Source organism: Littorina saxatilis, linkage group LG1, assembly GCF_037325665.1.
Source record: "Littorina saxatilis isolate snail1 linkage group LG1, US_GU_Lsax_2.0, whole genome shotgun sequence".
NCBI lineage: Eukaryota > Metazoa > Mollusca > Gastropoda > Littorinimorpha > Littorinidae > Littorina > Littorina saxatilis.
In genome coordinates this window covers 72,924,624-72,941,461 of record NC_090245.1, presented here as the reverse complement: position 1 = coordinate 72,941,461, position 16,838 = coordinate 72,924,624, and the positions used below count along the sequence as shown (strand labels likewise).

Below are 16,838 nucleotides of genomic sequence, written 5' to 3'. Positions count from 1 at the left end.
CACACACACACACACACACACTGTCTTCGTAAAGAAAGCACCACATATTCAACAAGCATGCTATACACTTGTCATGTATTTACTGACACACAGCACAAACATCATTCACAAACTTACATCATCACTTTAACATGGACTGGCAATCACATTACTGTACTCACAATGTTGCATAGAGATATGCTTTGCAATGCCAGAAAGGTCGTCTATTTTCCCCCAAAGATTGACAATATAATGACATATTTCACACACAAGAATTTAAGATTAATTTTCACAACAAAAGGTGAAATCCAAAACATTGCTTTGACAAAATGATTCGTAAACACTGTCAAGCAGTGTTCATAGTACATGGTACAGTGAAATGACTTCACTATCCGTTTAAAAAGTTACCATCATATAACCTTCGCCGGTCGTCGTGGGTCCGTGTGGACCCAGAAGGGTGTTTAATTGCAAATATCTCTTAAACCAGTTGGATTTATTTAATGAGCTTTTAAGAATGCCTCAGACACCTAAAAAGCTCTTATGTCCTAGAAGATCATTAAAATTCAGCGAGAAGTAATTAAAAAAACAAAGGTCAAATTTAGACTACACACGGAAGACATCTTGGGGCCGTGCGGACCCATGTTTCTCAAACTGAAGGAACTTACATAAAAACTAGGGAGAGAAGTCACAAACCTTCAGGTATTGGCTCTAAACATCATTTTCTACGATCTGTTTAATTTTGGAGTTAATAAGCAAGTCGCGTGGAGCGAAATTAATAACAATGTGGGTCCACATGGCCCCACGACGTCTACAGAAGGGTATACACGTTTTTCCTTTTTTGAAAAGCTTTAGTCCGCACGGTAATAATTAAATTAATAATTTAATTTAATTACTTCTCGCGGAAATTTAACCACGGCGTCTACGGAAGGGGATGCACGTTTTTGCTTCTTTGGAAAGCATGGGTCTACGGAAGGGTATGCGTATTTTTCCTTCTTTGAGAAGCATGGGTCCGCACGGCCCCACAATGTCTTCTGTGTGTAGTCGATAACCCGATCGGGGGAAGGTTAATATAGCTCTGTTTGTGCAATTATGTACAGGTAAACTAGATCTTCACATATAAAACAATCTGTGGTTTTGACCCTTAATCCAGCCACATTTTCCCAACGCTTTCAAAAGATGTGAGTTACAGACTAGACACCAGTCTTGGAGTAAAAAAAGTAGGTATTCTTCAGATCAAATGAATACAGAAATCCCGCTGTTATACTCATCTTCTTTTTTACGCTTTTGATCATATACAAATAACATTTCTTCATCTCGCACACACATGCATACACTCACACCACAAACATAGACTCTGCTTCTGACTTTGTTTTTTGTTTGTTTGTTTTTTTACTGTTGTAAAGGTTTTTGTGTCTTTCTTCTTAAAAATATGCCCTCTCATCCCTGAATGGATTGTATTTGCTATCTCTATATTAGCAAAAGGTCATAAACAAACCCAAAAGACATTTCATCGCATTCTTGAGATAAACATTCGCCGACTTCTGCCAACTTTACACCCAGGTGTGTGTACTCTGCGTCTAACCCGCTGTTTAACAATAGTCATATTTGTCTGCGACTAACCCGCTGTCTTAACATTAACAATGGTCATATTTGTCTGGCAACTCCAAAACTCTTGTACAAAGTTTTCAACATGCTCCTCTGACTGTTCGTCCTTTCATAAAAAGAAAGGACACAGAATTACTTACCAGGTCATAACTCATTTATGTGCTTGACGCTGAAACTCTAGTACACAGTTTTCCACCTGCTCTTCTGACTGTTCCTTCATATCTTTATAAAAAGGAAAGAGAAAAAAGTCTTTACAGTCCACTTCATTATTTCTTTGATTCTCTACATTGTCATTTCAATCTCGTTATGTTTCCTTGGTCCCTGGCAGCCCAAAGTCGTCACTGGTTTTACTTGAAGAAGGATCGTCCATGCCGTCTGGTGAATCCTGCTCGCTCGACTCATCAGCCTCCATAAGCTGAGCATTTTTGTTGGAAAGGCTTGAGTAAATTGTCATGGCCTGAAAAACAAGAAGGACAATGTTATTCATAATTATTCTACAGAATAATAATCTACTGTGCCTGTGGAGAAATTACAGAAGACAACTGACTTCATCTTGAGAACTGATCTCAAAGTATGACAGGTGAACGAGAAGAAGAAGAAATATACCATGCCCAATGCTTCCCAAAGGTGAACATTAAAATATAAACTGAATTCTAATTTAATAACCCCTAAACAACTTCACATACTGTACTAAGAAAGAAACGCACATTAATTTTAGCAAGAAAGTAAACTTTATGACTAAAGTTAATCACAATAATAGCAGTTAGGATTTATGTTACCTAAGCTAGATTGTTTAGGTCAGTGTATCAGAAATTCTTCCAACTCTCCCTTCAGGAAGAGTAAACTGGCTTGTTTTCAAACAAAAGTAAATGAAGAAAAAAAACAACGTTTAACGACGTCAACACACTTTTTTCATGCAGAAACCAATTATTTTGGAGTGATGTCATGTTTTCCAATGCGTAAAAATATGAATGTGTGCCATTTGCTGCAGAGATGTGTTTCCAGCAGTGACTGCTGGATCTAGCCATTTTCAAAACCAGTATCTTTTCAATTACAATCCTGGCTTCTCTAAATTCTGGTCATTCTATCATGCAAACCAATCATATCAACTGATTTCATAATAATACAGTAATACCTGCATCTAGCGGACCCTTATTTCGGCGGACACCTTAGCATAACGGACAATTCAAGTGAGGACGGATGTATTTTACTCTCAAAAACACCTTAAAAGAGCAAACACCTCAAAGGCGTGGACGCGGACACTCTTTTTTGGTCCCGATTGGGTTCGTTACTTGTCAACAACGGACAAACCCTTGAAGCAGACAGCTTTTAGCAGACGCTAGTCCGCCATCTTGGTTCTGCAAATACAATCTCGCTGGCGATGTGAACGCGCGAGAAGCTTATTTTGTAAGCCAATGACAGCACTTGAAAGAAGTTGATTTTTGTATGGTGAATGCTCATTGGTCGATGCCGTGAACTCACAAACATTTCGGGTTTCTACTTTGTGTACTGTGATGCATCTTCGTCTCATCCTTCGTCTTCGTCTCATCATGCCAACACGAAAAATTTTGACTTTAGAAGAGAGAGTCGATGTCATAAAGACCGTTCGAAAAGTTGCTGATGAGCTGAATTGCGGAAAAACTCAAATTTCCAACATAAAAGCTGATCGAACACAAATTCTCAGTCAGTGGGACTCCGGTGCCAGATCGACGGCAAAATGTGTTAAGTGGAGCAAAACAACCTATGATGAGTTGAACGAAGAACTCTTCGAGTGGTTTTCAACAGCTCGATCAAAGAATCTTCCAGTTAATGGCCCATTGCTTCAGATAAGAAACCGATTCTCTCTCTCTCTCTCTCTGTGTCTCTGTCTGTGTCTCTCTCTCTCTCTGTCTGTCTGTCTGTCTGTCTGTCTGTCTGTCTGTCTCTCTCTCTCCCCTTTTCTTTGAACAACATTTGAGTTTTAATAATCACTGTGGCAAAAAAGAATCAGTGACTGTTGGTGGGTTTTTTTCCAAAAAAATGTTGGCGCATTCATATTCATAAGAAAGGACACCTTGCTACAAAGGACAGTGGCAAGGCTCCCCAAGAGCGTCCTTTGCTCGCAGGTTTTACTGTAGACAATTTTTGGAAATAACTTCATTGGGTAATTGTATGGGTTGTGAAAGAGTGAACACCCTTGCTTTTCCTCTGACAAATAACTTCACACGTGCTCCTGTTCATGTGTTTCCGACACAACCCCTCACTAGTGATTAAGCCCCTCCAATGTTTGTTTGAATAAAAAGCAAGGGCATTCACTCTTTCACAACCCATACAAACCCGACAGGTTTTCCTCTCTCTCGGAATCCGTCTATTATACAGGAAAACTCATCCTAAAGAAGTAGTAACCGGTAGGCATGATCAGCTGCCAATCTAATTTTTGGTATATTCACATTTCTTTTAAGTAAAACACTGGAAATTTCTGGTTAACACTTTCCTTGGTTTATGCCATCAGAATGTAATGAAATATGATTTTTGTTATACAGTGGTACCTGTATTGTGAGGCCCCTCCGATAAGAGGACAACTCACATGAAAAGACAGACATTCTGTTGTCTATTTGTCTATTATCTGGACCAAACTAATACAACTGACAGAAAACCTCCAATGATGGGACACTTTTGCCTGGTCCTAAACATTTTCTTTCGTCACAGTTACCACTGTACATCTATTGCATGGCAAAAAATTACCTGTGCGACCATAGAGGAGACATCGCCTGTGTTGGACGGAAGGATGACAGTGTTGTTGGTCTTGGCAAGGTTGCTAAACGCAGCCACATACTGCTCTGCTACATTCATACCCACAGCATTAATTCCATTCTGCAAGAAAAACAAAATATCTTATCAAGGATACATGTCTGAAAGATGAGTTGCACAAGCCAATCTAACCCAAAAGGCAGTCTGATTTTGACTAAAAAAAACCTGTTTCCCTTGCCAACTGGACAGCTATATCACTGAAGAAGAAATACGTTTAACAGAAATAATTGCCCTCTCCGCTGCCTCCTTCTACTAACCGCGACTACCCCCTTCACATCTTACAGCAGTATCACATCAACTCTGCATACAGTTCACCAGCGAGCTTATGAACAAGACAAAAAAGACCTCTGCAGCACTAAAGTAAGTCAGAGCTATCTATAAATTACATTCTGTTCAACCTTTAAACAAACAGAAAACAAGCAAACAAAAACACCAACCATGTTAATACAATAGAAAACACATCCGCTAAAACCAACTGAAAACCAACAAGCTGACAGAAGAACAGAAAACGTATCCACCGACCTTTTGAGACAAGGATTTGGAAACTCTGTCTATTGCTTCAGCTTTAGCGTTTGCTCTTGCAATCATTGCCTGAGCATCACCTGTAAACAAAGTTCAACACCACAATTTGAATATAAAACAAAGAAAAATAAGCAAAATACAGCCGCACCTGCCCTGGCGACCACCTTTTGATGACGAAGGATCCCGACAAATTTTTTTTATATATATAATTCTCTTCTACATAACAACCCCTTTTGGTCAGTCCCTGGGGTGGTTGTTACAAACAGCTTTTATTGATCTTCAATGTAAGAATGAGCATCAGCATGTTTGACATTTTCCTTTTGAATTAAAAAAACGAAATGCAGATCTAACAAGGTCAGTCACTGAGTGATTTATACAGATGAATTCATAAGGATCCATGTTGTTATGCCATATCTCAATTATCTTACTTTGTGTTTGCCATTTGAACATCAATAAGCATGCAACTGTATAACTATCATAAGTTAGTTGTCGCGGAAGTATGTGTGTATGCGCGCAATACTCAATCTACAGACACCAGCTAACAGTATGAAATGGTTGAAATCTCAGTGGACCAGCATTTAAAAAATGCCAATGTTGTATCTTTTTCAGTAGCCCACTTCCCCTTCATCAATTACAAAATGTGCACGTTGCGTGCACCAGTCGACTCATTCACACAATTTGCTTGACATACATCCGAGCTCCCTACTTTCAAACTATCAAAACTTCTAACTGTACTGACTTTGTTTTGATGATATTAAAGAATGCATTCCTGTTTTACCTATGTTTTTCTAACAAGCTGTCAATTTATTATTTAGATTTTAAAAGTTAGGTCTAGCGCCATAACGAGGCGTCCGATTAACACTCTTCTGTCCACGCAAAATAAATTCTTTGCAAAATGATCGCTCTCTATTGAGGGTGTTCTCTAGCAGTAAGTGTTTAAACAAAAGGGTCTTTGTACTGTGTGTAAAAGCCCGACAGTGTCCGTGGCCAGAAACTGATGGTTTACGGGAGGCAGATTTGGTCTTTAATTTTGTCCTGGTCAAAATGGGGATCGAACCAGGGACCAGAGATGTAACGGTGAAATGAACAACCACTAGGCTATTGGATTCAGTTAATCAGACACTTCAAAGGAAGGCAAGCATTTCAGAAATAGGTAAAAGATGTGATCTTCCTTGAATGGACGTTAATGCACAGGTGCATATTCACAGCCATGCTCTCTCTGTCACACGTACACTTGCATGCATGCGCATGCAACAACACACATACACAAACACATTCAAAAGCACACACACACACACACACGCACACACACAAAGCAAGTAAACAGGGATACCTACCAGTTGCTTCGTTGATCTGTTCTGCTTTGTTGGCTTCAGAGTTCAAAATTCGAGATTGCTTCCTTCCCTCTGCTACATTGATCTCTGCCTCTCGTATACCTGCAATTACATCACAGTATAAAAGAATCATATCTGCATCTGTTTGATTCAGAAATACAGTCTCCCGTTTCTCAGCAGCCAGATATGACGAGTGAAGCGAGAAAGTAGCATTTCATGGGAACTGCTCGCCACTAGGAAGGCAAGGATTTGGCAAGAGTAGGCGAGCTGTTCACTAAAGAGTGAGTGAGTGAGTGAGTGAGTGAGTGTGTGTGTGTGTGTGTGTGTGTGTGTGTGTGTGTGTGTGTGTGTGTGTGTGTGTGTGTGTGTGTGTGTGTGTGTGTGTGTGTGTATGTGTGGGTGTATGTGTGTGTGCCTGTGATGTGTTTTCCTACACCAACAGTTTTTCATTAACCAAAAAGTAAAGCAGAAAAAAGACAGAAAACTCAACAAACCTTCAGATTCTAAAATAGCGGCTCGCTTTTTTCTCTCAGCTTCCACCTGCGACTGCATCGCTTCCTGTACTCTTACCGGCAACTTCATGTCACCTGCAACAATCCAGGAGAGGATCAAGTCAACAAAGCAAACTCTGAAGCACGCCACACTAGCAACACAAACATCTTACAATCAGCAATCAATTCATAGGTCATACGCATGAAATCTGTTCAGCAAGACAAGTATAAGGAAGGCACCTAATCAGTTCACAACATCACAAAGGCAGAATGCTGATGAGTGCTACTGTTCAAACATAGGACTCTGGCATCTATATTGTTACTGAAATCACTATGAGAAAATGAGACACTGTTTGTTTGTTTGTTTAACGCCCAGCCGACCACGAAGGGCCATATCAGGGCGGTGCTGCTTTGACATATAACGTGCGACACACACAAGACAGAAGTCGCAGCACAGGCTTCATGTCTCACCCAGTCACATTATTCTGACACCGGACCAACCAGTCCTAGCACTAACCCCATAATGCCAGACGCCAGGCGGAGCAGCCACTAGATTGCCAATTTTAAAGTCTTAGGTATGACCCGGCCGGGGTTCGAACCCACGACCTCCCGATCACGGGGCGGACGCCTTACCACTAGGCCAACCGTGCCGGATTATTGTTTCACAAATTTGACTTATCTGGCCTGATTAAGAATTACGCATGCAGCCCACACTTTCTTCATGAAGGTGAAACTTTATTTATTCCAGTGTAAAAGGTCTCAACTATTCTACATGTATAAGTAGTATCTTTGTTTGTGGCCCAATCATCATATTTAAATGAGGAAATCAATTTATATCCACATGTTTCAAAACTTAAAGTCGCAGGTCTTCATGTGTAAATGGTTCGGCTCACCTAAAAGATCTGGCAAGTCTTTTACCTGGAACAGCTCTCCTCAACTTGGACACATACCAAAAATCAATATCCTTAATGATTGCTGAGTAGAGTAAGATTTTTCTGAGAAATTCATTCATGAAAAAAATTACCGCTGAGCACAGAGAGTACTCAGATTGTTGATCGTCGGTATGTGTCCAAGTACGGGGATGGTCTTCAATTAACCCATATAAAAGCCTCAAACCTTTTTGGCTCACGTAAGTGTAGCCTATGCGATCATAACTTTGTCTGTCTGTGCGTTTGTGCGTGTGTGTGTGTGTGTGTTTGTGCGTGCGTGTGTGTGTATGTCTGTGGTAGAAACTCTAACATTTGAAGACGTCACATTACATTGACGTCACATTATGACGTAACAGGGTTAGACGTCACGCGAAGGAAGTACTGAAAGTCTCGGTCATTATTATTTTGAGCGCGCCGAGACTAGTTGGCAGTCGTGTCCTGTAAGTAGGCTACATGCAGACAGACAGATCTAGATCTAGTGTCTCGCTTTCTTGCACAGTTTCACCTATGCTCTTTCTGTGTGTGTGTGTGTGTGTGTGTGTGTGTGTGTGTGTGTGTGTGTGTGTGTGTATGTGTGACGGAGTGATTGAGTTTGTGTTACTGTTTGTCGATTTCTTACGTGAGCCTTGATGGCTTCGCCTCTTGTTATTTATCAAATACCAAAATCTGCAAGCAATCTACAATGTCAAAGTTGCAATTAATCTTACATCCACACACCAATGACCACCTAAACACATACACAGAAGGATAAAAACTGCCTTGTCACGTATAAAAAACACATAAGAAAACCACTTACGGATTTCGTAACGTAGACATGTGATACCCCAAGCTGCCGAAGCTTTGTTCAATGCCTCTGAAAACAACATGTAGAAATTAGCACAGCTTCCTGACAGATAGCTACAAAATAATAATAAGTGTATTTATTTTATATGGTGCAAATTCTGTTCTAGTACCGAGCGTTAAAAAAACAAACAGTTACCGATGCCAGCAATTGTACTGAGTTGAGTCTTAAAGAATATAACACACCTCCCTTTTTCATTCTTATTGTGCACACAAGAGCAGTTGCTTCCCTTTATCTAGAAATACCAAAACTCCTTCAGTTTATTGTACCAACAGGAAACATCTTCGCACACTTTCAAACAAGAAACAGCTTCTTGGGTAAAGCACAGAACTTATGAAAGCAGTTTGTTTGTTCGTTCATGGGCTGAAACTCCCCTGACCGCTTTTCCCCGGGGGAATAAAAGCAGTAAAAATCAATACATTCATCAGGGAAACAGTTCAAGGTCCTCACCAACAATGTTGATGTTGAGTGACTCTCGCTCCCTGAAAACTGTGTCTAGAGCAATCTTGCCAATCTCTGACCGCATGGTGGTCTGAGCAAGCTGTGTGATGGCGTACTCTGGGTCTTCCACACCGTATGAGGCCTGCACGCAAGGGAAAAAGAGCAGGTACAGTGGAACCCCCCTCTTAAGACCCCCCCAATTCTGAGTGATCGACAAGAAGAAGAAGAAGAAGAAGAAGACCCCCCAATTTAAGACTCCCTCCCCTTTAAGACCCTCTTTTCTCAGACTTTCTGTTCATGACCTCTGTAAATTTACCCCCATTTTCAGACTTCCCCTTTTTACAACCTAATTTTCTCAGATTTTTGAAGGTCTTAAACGTTGGGTTCCACTGTGCACAGATTGTGTTAACTGGAAGTATTTCGCTTGACCAGTACAAATACAGTAAACAAAAATATTTTTAAAAAAGCACTGACCTGAAAACAAAACAAAAATAAAATCGGCAACCAGTCACACATACGAGCAATTGGCTGATTTTCTTGACAAAGTAAATGCAGTTAAATCAATAAATGACCACAGTATATTAGACTTGGTTCAACAGGTTAGTGTAATTGAGTGACCAATTTCTGCGAAATTAAGGATTCATTGTTGTGAAGAAATATTGATTTGGAAAATCGCTAGAGCAATCACTGGGATAAAATTAGTACAGTACAAAGCTAAGAAAGCAGTGTGTCGAGCAGTTTGATATATTCTATACATTCATCAGATATGACATGCCTGTTCCACGGAATTATTGATTTTCCAAAATACACAGTGGGTTTGTGATTTTTCTATAATCACAAAATACATTAATTGATTTGTGATTGGGACTGATACTGAATGAACATAAAAACCCAATACTTTTAAAATGTGTCCATTTTATAGACGATTTACGATCTACTTTTTACCTTTACTATTAAGTTTTTTTGTACAATGCAGATCACAAAGGCTTGAAATTGGTGAACTTGTAAATAATATTTTCAGATACATAAACATATTTCTGTCATTCTACTGCTGTACATTATAGCTCTTTCAAAGGCACATCATATGGGAGATCTTAAAATATAAGAATACTGTTTGTAGGTCTCTGCATGCATATATATACATACCTTGTAAGGATCTATAACCCTCAAGTACAATACTGCATCCATTTGCATGGTCACATTGTCTGAAAAAAATCAAATTTGCTTGCAGGTTGAAATAATGAACTATCAGCATCAGATTCTGTGTAAATCTTGTATACACTTAAAAGCTAAAAGTAAATTACTTGATACCTGAAAGTGAAAAACTCAAGTTGTTCACGCAAAAGACTAAAACTGTCATTGAATAATAACATTATCTTTCTTTCTTTATTTGGTGTTTAACGTCGTTTTCAACCACGAAGGTTATATCGCGACAGGGAAAGGGGGAGATGGGATAGAGCCACTTGTCAATTGTTTCTTGTTCACAAAAGCACTAATCAAAAATTTGCTTCAGGGGCTTGCAACCCTTGTACAATGTATTACCTTACTGGGAGAATGCAAGTTTCCAGTACAAAGGACTTAACATTTCTTACATACTGCTTGACTAAAATCTTTACAAACATTGACTATATTCTATACAATAAACACTTAACAAGGGTAAAAAGAGAAACAAAATCCGTTAGTCGCCTCCTACGACATGCTGGGGAGCATCGGGTAAATTCTTCCCCCTAACCCGCGGGGGGTAAATAACATTATAAAAAAAAATTAAAAAAAAATAAAAAATATAAAAAAATAAAGCAAAACAACAGCAACCATACTTAAGATTGTTTGCATTCATGCATTTGTTGATTTCCAGAACCTTATGAGGATTATAATTGTGTTCAATGATAACTAAACCGTGTTCGACTCTTACCTAGTGTGATGGCAGCCTGCTGGGGTACATCTATCGCAATTTCCTTGAGACTTTGAACATACTTGATGGAATCCACAATTGGAATGACAAACTTTAAACCCTGCAAACATGAAACAAGTGGGCTTGTCAGTAAGGAGAAGCAGGCATGAAAACTGAAAAAAAAAAAAATACTGAAAACAAAATTCGAAGGCGCATAGCGCCAAGTTTGGCAGGCGCGTAGCGCCAAGTTTGGCAGGCGCGAAGCGCCAAGACTTCTAGGGGGGTCCGGGGGCATACCCCCCCCGGAAATTTGTTTTTTCAAGGGTGCAATTTGGTGCAATCTGGGGCTATCTGAGCCTTAAAATTGGATTCAAACATGGCCTCAAAACTATTTTACTATAACTATGACTAGGAAAAAAAAAAAAAAAAAAAAAAAAAAAAAACGGAAAATAAAAAAAAATACGGTTTATTTTTTTCAAAAATACGGAAAATACGGAGAATTTTCAAGCCTGGAGAAGGCTGGAACAGAAGATATAAGAATGTCCGCTTATGGGGGAATGACAGAACAAAGAAGTATTGTATAAAATACAAAAAAGCAAAATATTTTTAAAAAGCTACATTTTCTTACTTTTCGTGAAACAATTCTGAGAAACAGATTTAAAAACACCAGTTTATCAAATAAAGAGGAGTAAAAGGTTGCACTTTTTGTGTGATTACTTTCAGATATCTGTGAAATATTGAAACTGAATTTTATGTGAGAATGTAATTTGATTTCAATGAATTCCATCATCTCTTGTGATCTAAACCTACAACAATAACAATTCAATAAAATACTGCACTCCTTTGGCAGGTGGAATGATTTTTCTTACAGGTTCAAGAACACGATGGTACTTTCCAAATCGCTCAATAACCCATGCTTCTTGCTGTGGCACAAACAGGATAGCTGTGTTTATGGGCAGACGTGAACGATGGCGAACTTGCTGCTGAGACTGCTGGAGCAACATCTGTAAACACATACATTAAAAGTTCAAGTTAATACAGATCGACTGACAGCGTTAATTATCACCTGCAACATGCAAAATACTGGGCACAGAGTGTATGAGACGATGCAGAAAAAAAGCCTTTCAACTTCAAGTCTAGATAATTGGGAATAATCCCGCTTCATGAGTTCATCTCATCTTTAGAATAATAGAAATTTCCCAGAATAAAGAACATGTGCATTTATAGCTAAGGGTTCATAATCATATATATATATAATGCAATTCGAGTAAAACTTTTATATGGGTCTCTTTATTCATCATTTGAACATGATTTTTTTGGTACCAGGAATGTGATGTATACGTGGTACAAGCGTCATTCATGAGCCGGCTAATGACGCTATGTCACGGACAAATCGTATAGTTGCGGCATCTGCACCGCGGCGCGAAAAGTTGCCTCATGGTGTCTGCTGCAATTGGCACAGCCCATGAAAGGGAAAAGTGCGATGGAAGTTTTAGAGTAAGCTGATGACTTGAAGTGTCTGGCAACAGCTGATCTATTTGATGAACAGAGTTTTGTTTACTTCATTTTATGGTTGTTAATAGTGTTTTGGAAAGTTTATTTTGATAGATTGGACTGAATCTGCTACACATTTTAATCGAAGTTGCGAAAATCTCATTGGTCAGATTTAGATACACGCGGTATGGAGTGCATGGGTATCTTGAATTCCTACCGTTACGCAGAACAAACAAAATCTCAGTAAAATCTTGAATTGTTTATGACTCTTAAAAGAATATATATATGAACACGTCAAGATGTCAGATAATGTAGTTCATTTAGAGTGAGGCTTATGCTGATATTGTAAAAGAAGTCACACGTACACCCCACTTCCCAACAGGTGCGCAGTTGTCTTGCTGAATAAATCGACAACGACCTTGCAAGTGCATGGATGAGTGCTTGTGTGCGAGTACTTTTAGGCCTATTAGAGTGCCAGTTTTTCTCAACGAAGGTTTATAGTATTATACTTCATCCTGAACGATCATTACGGTTTACAAATTACATGCACAAAACAATCTGGACAGAAACATTACGTTCTGCATCATTTTGGTGGAGTAGATTCAGGTTATCTAGATTTAGATACCTCGGGTCGGATTTAGGACCACACAACTATACCTGCATTGTTTATCGATAACCGATCTTTTAATAACGAAAATTAAGTAACCATATATATACAGACACATCATGCATCTAAAACAAGAATTGCTTTAAGAATACGCTGATCTTGCCAAACAAGACATCTATGCAAAACTTATCGATTTAGAGCTCTGAGAATGAAACAATAATCTGAATCGGTCGGAATTAGATACACCTACCCTACACTTGATCTTTTAACTTTGAATTCCTCAATCATGTTCAGCAGATGGCCCCATGGTTTATGTTTCACAATTACTGAATTACTCAATTAGTCAATCTAAGAGACCCAACAAGAATTTCACACATATCTTTCAGTTATCTAAAATCTTCAGATTTTATTCTTCGACGTTTTATCGCGGTTCTATCATATAATGCATTTGTGCAACTAATGAGTATGTTTCATAAGCCGTCCGCTCTTGAGCTAACTAAGGTAATCCGTAATTTCTTACATGTATACGATACATCTCACCTGAAGAATTTGACCATTTGCTGGTCTCGCCACTCGATGCATCTTTGTTTCACTGCTTAGTGTTCTAGCAAAATGGTCAGTGTTTTTGCCAACTTTTTGTGTGTGAATTGTGCTAAACAAAGCTTTCAACACGTTCGGTGACAGAAAACACACCGAATGTCAGCCGCATGTGAATAACCTCGCGAGGTTGTTTCCGTGAGGGGAAGTAACTCGCGTGGAAACAAGAGTCCACAGGCACATGATTATAATCTTGAACTATCTTGATGATTGTCAGTATTTTTCGTACTTTTTATGACTTTTATGATATGTATAACATAAATATAATATATATAATGTGCCATTGACGTCATTTTTTCTTTGAAATTCCATATTATTTGTTTTGGTCTAAGAATCAAAACGAAAGTGCAGTAGAAACAAAACGAAAGTACAAGATTCTAACTCATTTAGTAAATGAATAATGTATTTTAGTAACCAGATGTTGTATTTGTTGCTGTGCAACCCATGCGATTTCGTAACCTAGCTATCGTTGTCTGCGTGCATTACACGCCCCTGAGGAAGATCTTTGAACGAAAATTTGGGTAGCCAACTTATATCTTGTTTGTTTGTTTTTACTGCTCAACAAATGTTTTATATATATATATATATATATAGAGAGAGAGAGAGAGAGAGAGAGAGAGAGAGAGAGAGAGAGAGAGAGAGAGAGAGAGAGGGAGAGAGAGAGAGAGAGAGAGAGAGAGAGAGAGAGAGAGAGAGAGAGAGATAAGGGGGGGGGGGGGGGCTAATCTTCAAAGTACATCACAGACAGATTGTATATATAACAGTCATTGTACCCCAACAAATTGATTATACATGTAATACTTTCTTGTTTTCACAAGATAAGGAATACAAATTAAAAACTCTATAAAAAAAAACACAATTTAAAAATCACATTACAGCGCATGTCAACTCTGTTAATCCACGTGTTGTGCGTACGTGTATTAAACACAAGGGCCATCGATGTGGCAAGTGGTGTGATGTCACCTGTACTCACCCCTCAACTGTTGTTTCGCGCCTGTTCATTTTCCGTTCTGCCTTCTAGGTGTGAGGGTCGAATTATGCTGTCTTGCGTGGTTGGCGAAAAAAAGGTAATTGAGTTTTGTTTTTGTTTATCGTTACTAGTCGACGAATCTGTACTGAAATACAGGCATCCATACCGTCGATGTATTCTGATACAATTTGTGTTGAAGTCGACAATGAGGTGTTGATGTCGCTGTAAGAAAACAATGATTATCCTACATACGTGAGAGAGACACTCGTGAGATAATAATCGTTCAAATCACACGTGTGTATATCATGTAAATGAGGTCATGTCAAGCAAGTCTGGCAGGGACCTGTTTTTCCACTGCTTGTGATGCCAAAGTCACCGAGACAAACTTCAGTATAGAAAAAAAATTGTGCTCGCTAATTACCCTCGATGAAAATTTAGACCTAGCACGTCACGCCACACTTTCAGAGTGACGTTTCTTTGCTTTGACGTAATAGATCATTGCACGAGGTTTTAGAAGAGATTGAGGTTCCAAAACAAGCGTCTTCAATTTAGCTGCCTCAACTGCAGGACATTTTCTGTAAAATACACGTAAGTACAGTATGTAGGATAAACAGAATACTACATGGCTTGCTGTGTCGTACCAGATTTACACTCGTTTCTTTTTCAAATAGTGAACAGCTAGCTTTCGCTGGCAGTTCAATATTTTAAAAAACCAACTCGTGTAAATCTGGTACGACACAGCAAGCCATGTAGTATTCTCTATTTATCTTGTTCAGGGGTGGGCACAATATCTTTGCTTGTAGCAAAAGTAATATTGTTTGTAGCAGAAGTTGGCGCGAAGCGCCAAGTCGACGGCGCGAAGCGCCTAGTTTGCTAGGGGGGTCCGGGGGCATGCCCCCCCGGAAAATTTTTGAAAAAAAGGAAGCAAATGGTACAATCTGGTGCATTCTGAGGGTGATAATTGCCAGTTTCTGGCAGCAGATTTTGTCACTGATTTTTGTGGAAAATCGCCTGTTTGCCCCTTAACATACACTTAACATACCAGTCAATACACTTGGGCATACACCTGTTGGTACTCACTGTTGTAGCCTTGGAATCAGCTAAAATAGATCTGTTTACCATGCAACTTGTTTTGACTTGATGTGTTACTGCTGTTTGTCTTTTGGCTGATAACCGAGATTACTTCAGGATGTTGAGATGTTACCTCATAGTCTGTCAGATCCTGCTGTAGACTAAGCGATGTTTCGTTATGACTGTCATGGTCTATTGAGCAGCTAGTCTTGGATGCCAAGCTTTCAGTTAAAGATGCTTTGTGTGAATTGTGTTGAGGATTGACAAGTTCGTGTATAAAGGCCAAATACAGACGCATCATAGGGTATTTGCTATAGTAACGTTGGTTTCTTTCTGAGCCGGTTAACTGCGTCTATCGAGAGTATGATGTAACCAGGGACCTCAAGACTTGTGCCTTTTCCAAATTTGAAGGTTCACTTGGTAGCATTACTGGAAGAAGCTGGTTTTATTCAAAAGAGCTGTTAGCTTTTCATAAAGACACTCATGGCGATCAGTTACGGATAAGGAGGTGAATTATTGTGGAACCTGAAGGTTATGGTTATCAGTTTTAAGACTCTCACTCCATCTAACCAGTGCCTTGATTGAACTTTTGTAGGATTTCTTATTATTGTTTTATTGCATTCTTGTCATTGCTGTATTCTGTTTTTAGTTGCCTGTCCACTCCTTAATCTACTGATTCTCGCTCTCTCTTTCTCCCTCTCTCTCTTTGTGTGTGTGTCTCGACTCTCTCTCTTGCTCTTTCTTTCTCCCTCTTTTTCTCCCTCTCTCTCTCTTTGTGTGTGTGTGTCTCTCTCTCTCGGTCTCTCTTTCTCCCTCTCTCTTTGTGTGTGTCTTTCTCTCTCTCTCGCTCTCTCTTTCTCCCTCTCTCTCTTTGTGTGGGTCTCTCTCTCTCTCTCTCTCTCTCGCTCTCTCACAGTACATACATATTTAGTGCCACGTACTTAGTCCATACGTGACTTTTGTTATTTTGTATATATTGTAGGTTTAAGGTATAGGCCTACCTTTATACTAAGGTTCTTTAGTGTCATTTGCTGATGTTGTTTTCTACTTTGTTTGTTTGTTTAGTTTCTTTGTTTTGTGGTTAGTTGTATGTTTCGTGGTTGCATTGTTTCTGTTTGTTTATTTGTTTGTTTATTGTTTGTTTATTGTTTGTTCACATGTTAAGCGCTAGAGTGAATGATGTACATCCGATAACCAACAGTCCCTTTGTGACCCTGCCAAAAAGTAACATGTCAGTGATGATGTGCTAGAAACTCTGATAGCAGCTTGAACTTAC

At 39.1% G+C, this 16,838-nt stretch overlaps 1 protein-coding gene across 1 annotated transcript; it reads right to left on the bottom strand.

The window, feature by feature from the left end:
• Positions 1–29: 29 nt before the first annotated feature.
• On the bottom strand, positions 30–13,654 carry LOC138978144 (stomatin-like protein stl-1). Its single transcript, XM_070350797.1, has 11 exons — positions 13,465–13,654; positions 11,693–11,827; positions 10,845–10,944; positions 10,079–10,137; positions 8,942–9,074; positions 8,447–8,503; positions 6,725–6,817; positions 6,234–6,332; positions 4,897–4,976; positions 4,309–4,437; positions 30–2,041 (listed from the first exon to the last, which is right to left on the bottom strand). Exons 1-11 carry the CDS (start codon positions 13,504–13,506, stop codon positions 1,889–1,891), a joined length of 1,080 nt encoding a protein of 359 aa, XP_070206898.1. The 5' UTR covers positions 13,507–13,654; the 3' UTR covers positions 30–1,888.
• Between the last annotated feature and the right edge of the window lie 3,184 nt (positions 13,655–16,838).

Bases quoted from the DNA above. Each gene is read 5' to 3' on its own strand.
- LOC138978144 (XM_070350797.1), bottom strand. From the start codon at position 13,506: ATGCATCGAGTGGCGAGACCAGCAAATGGTCAAATTCTTCAG. The intron at 11,828-13,464 runs GTGAGATGTATC...ATGTGTTTACAG, and splicing joins CAAATGGTCAAATTCTTCAG to ATGTTGCTCCAGCAGTCTCA. The intron at 4,438-4,896 runs GTCGGTGGATAC...TTTTTCTTGCAG, and splicing joins CCAAATCCTTGTCTCAAAAG to AATGGAATTAATGCTGTGGG.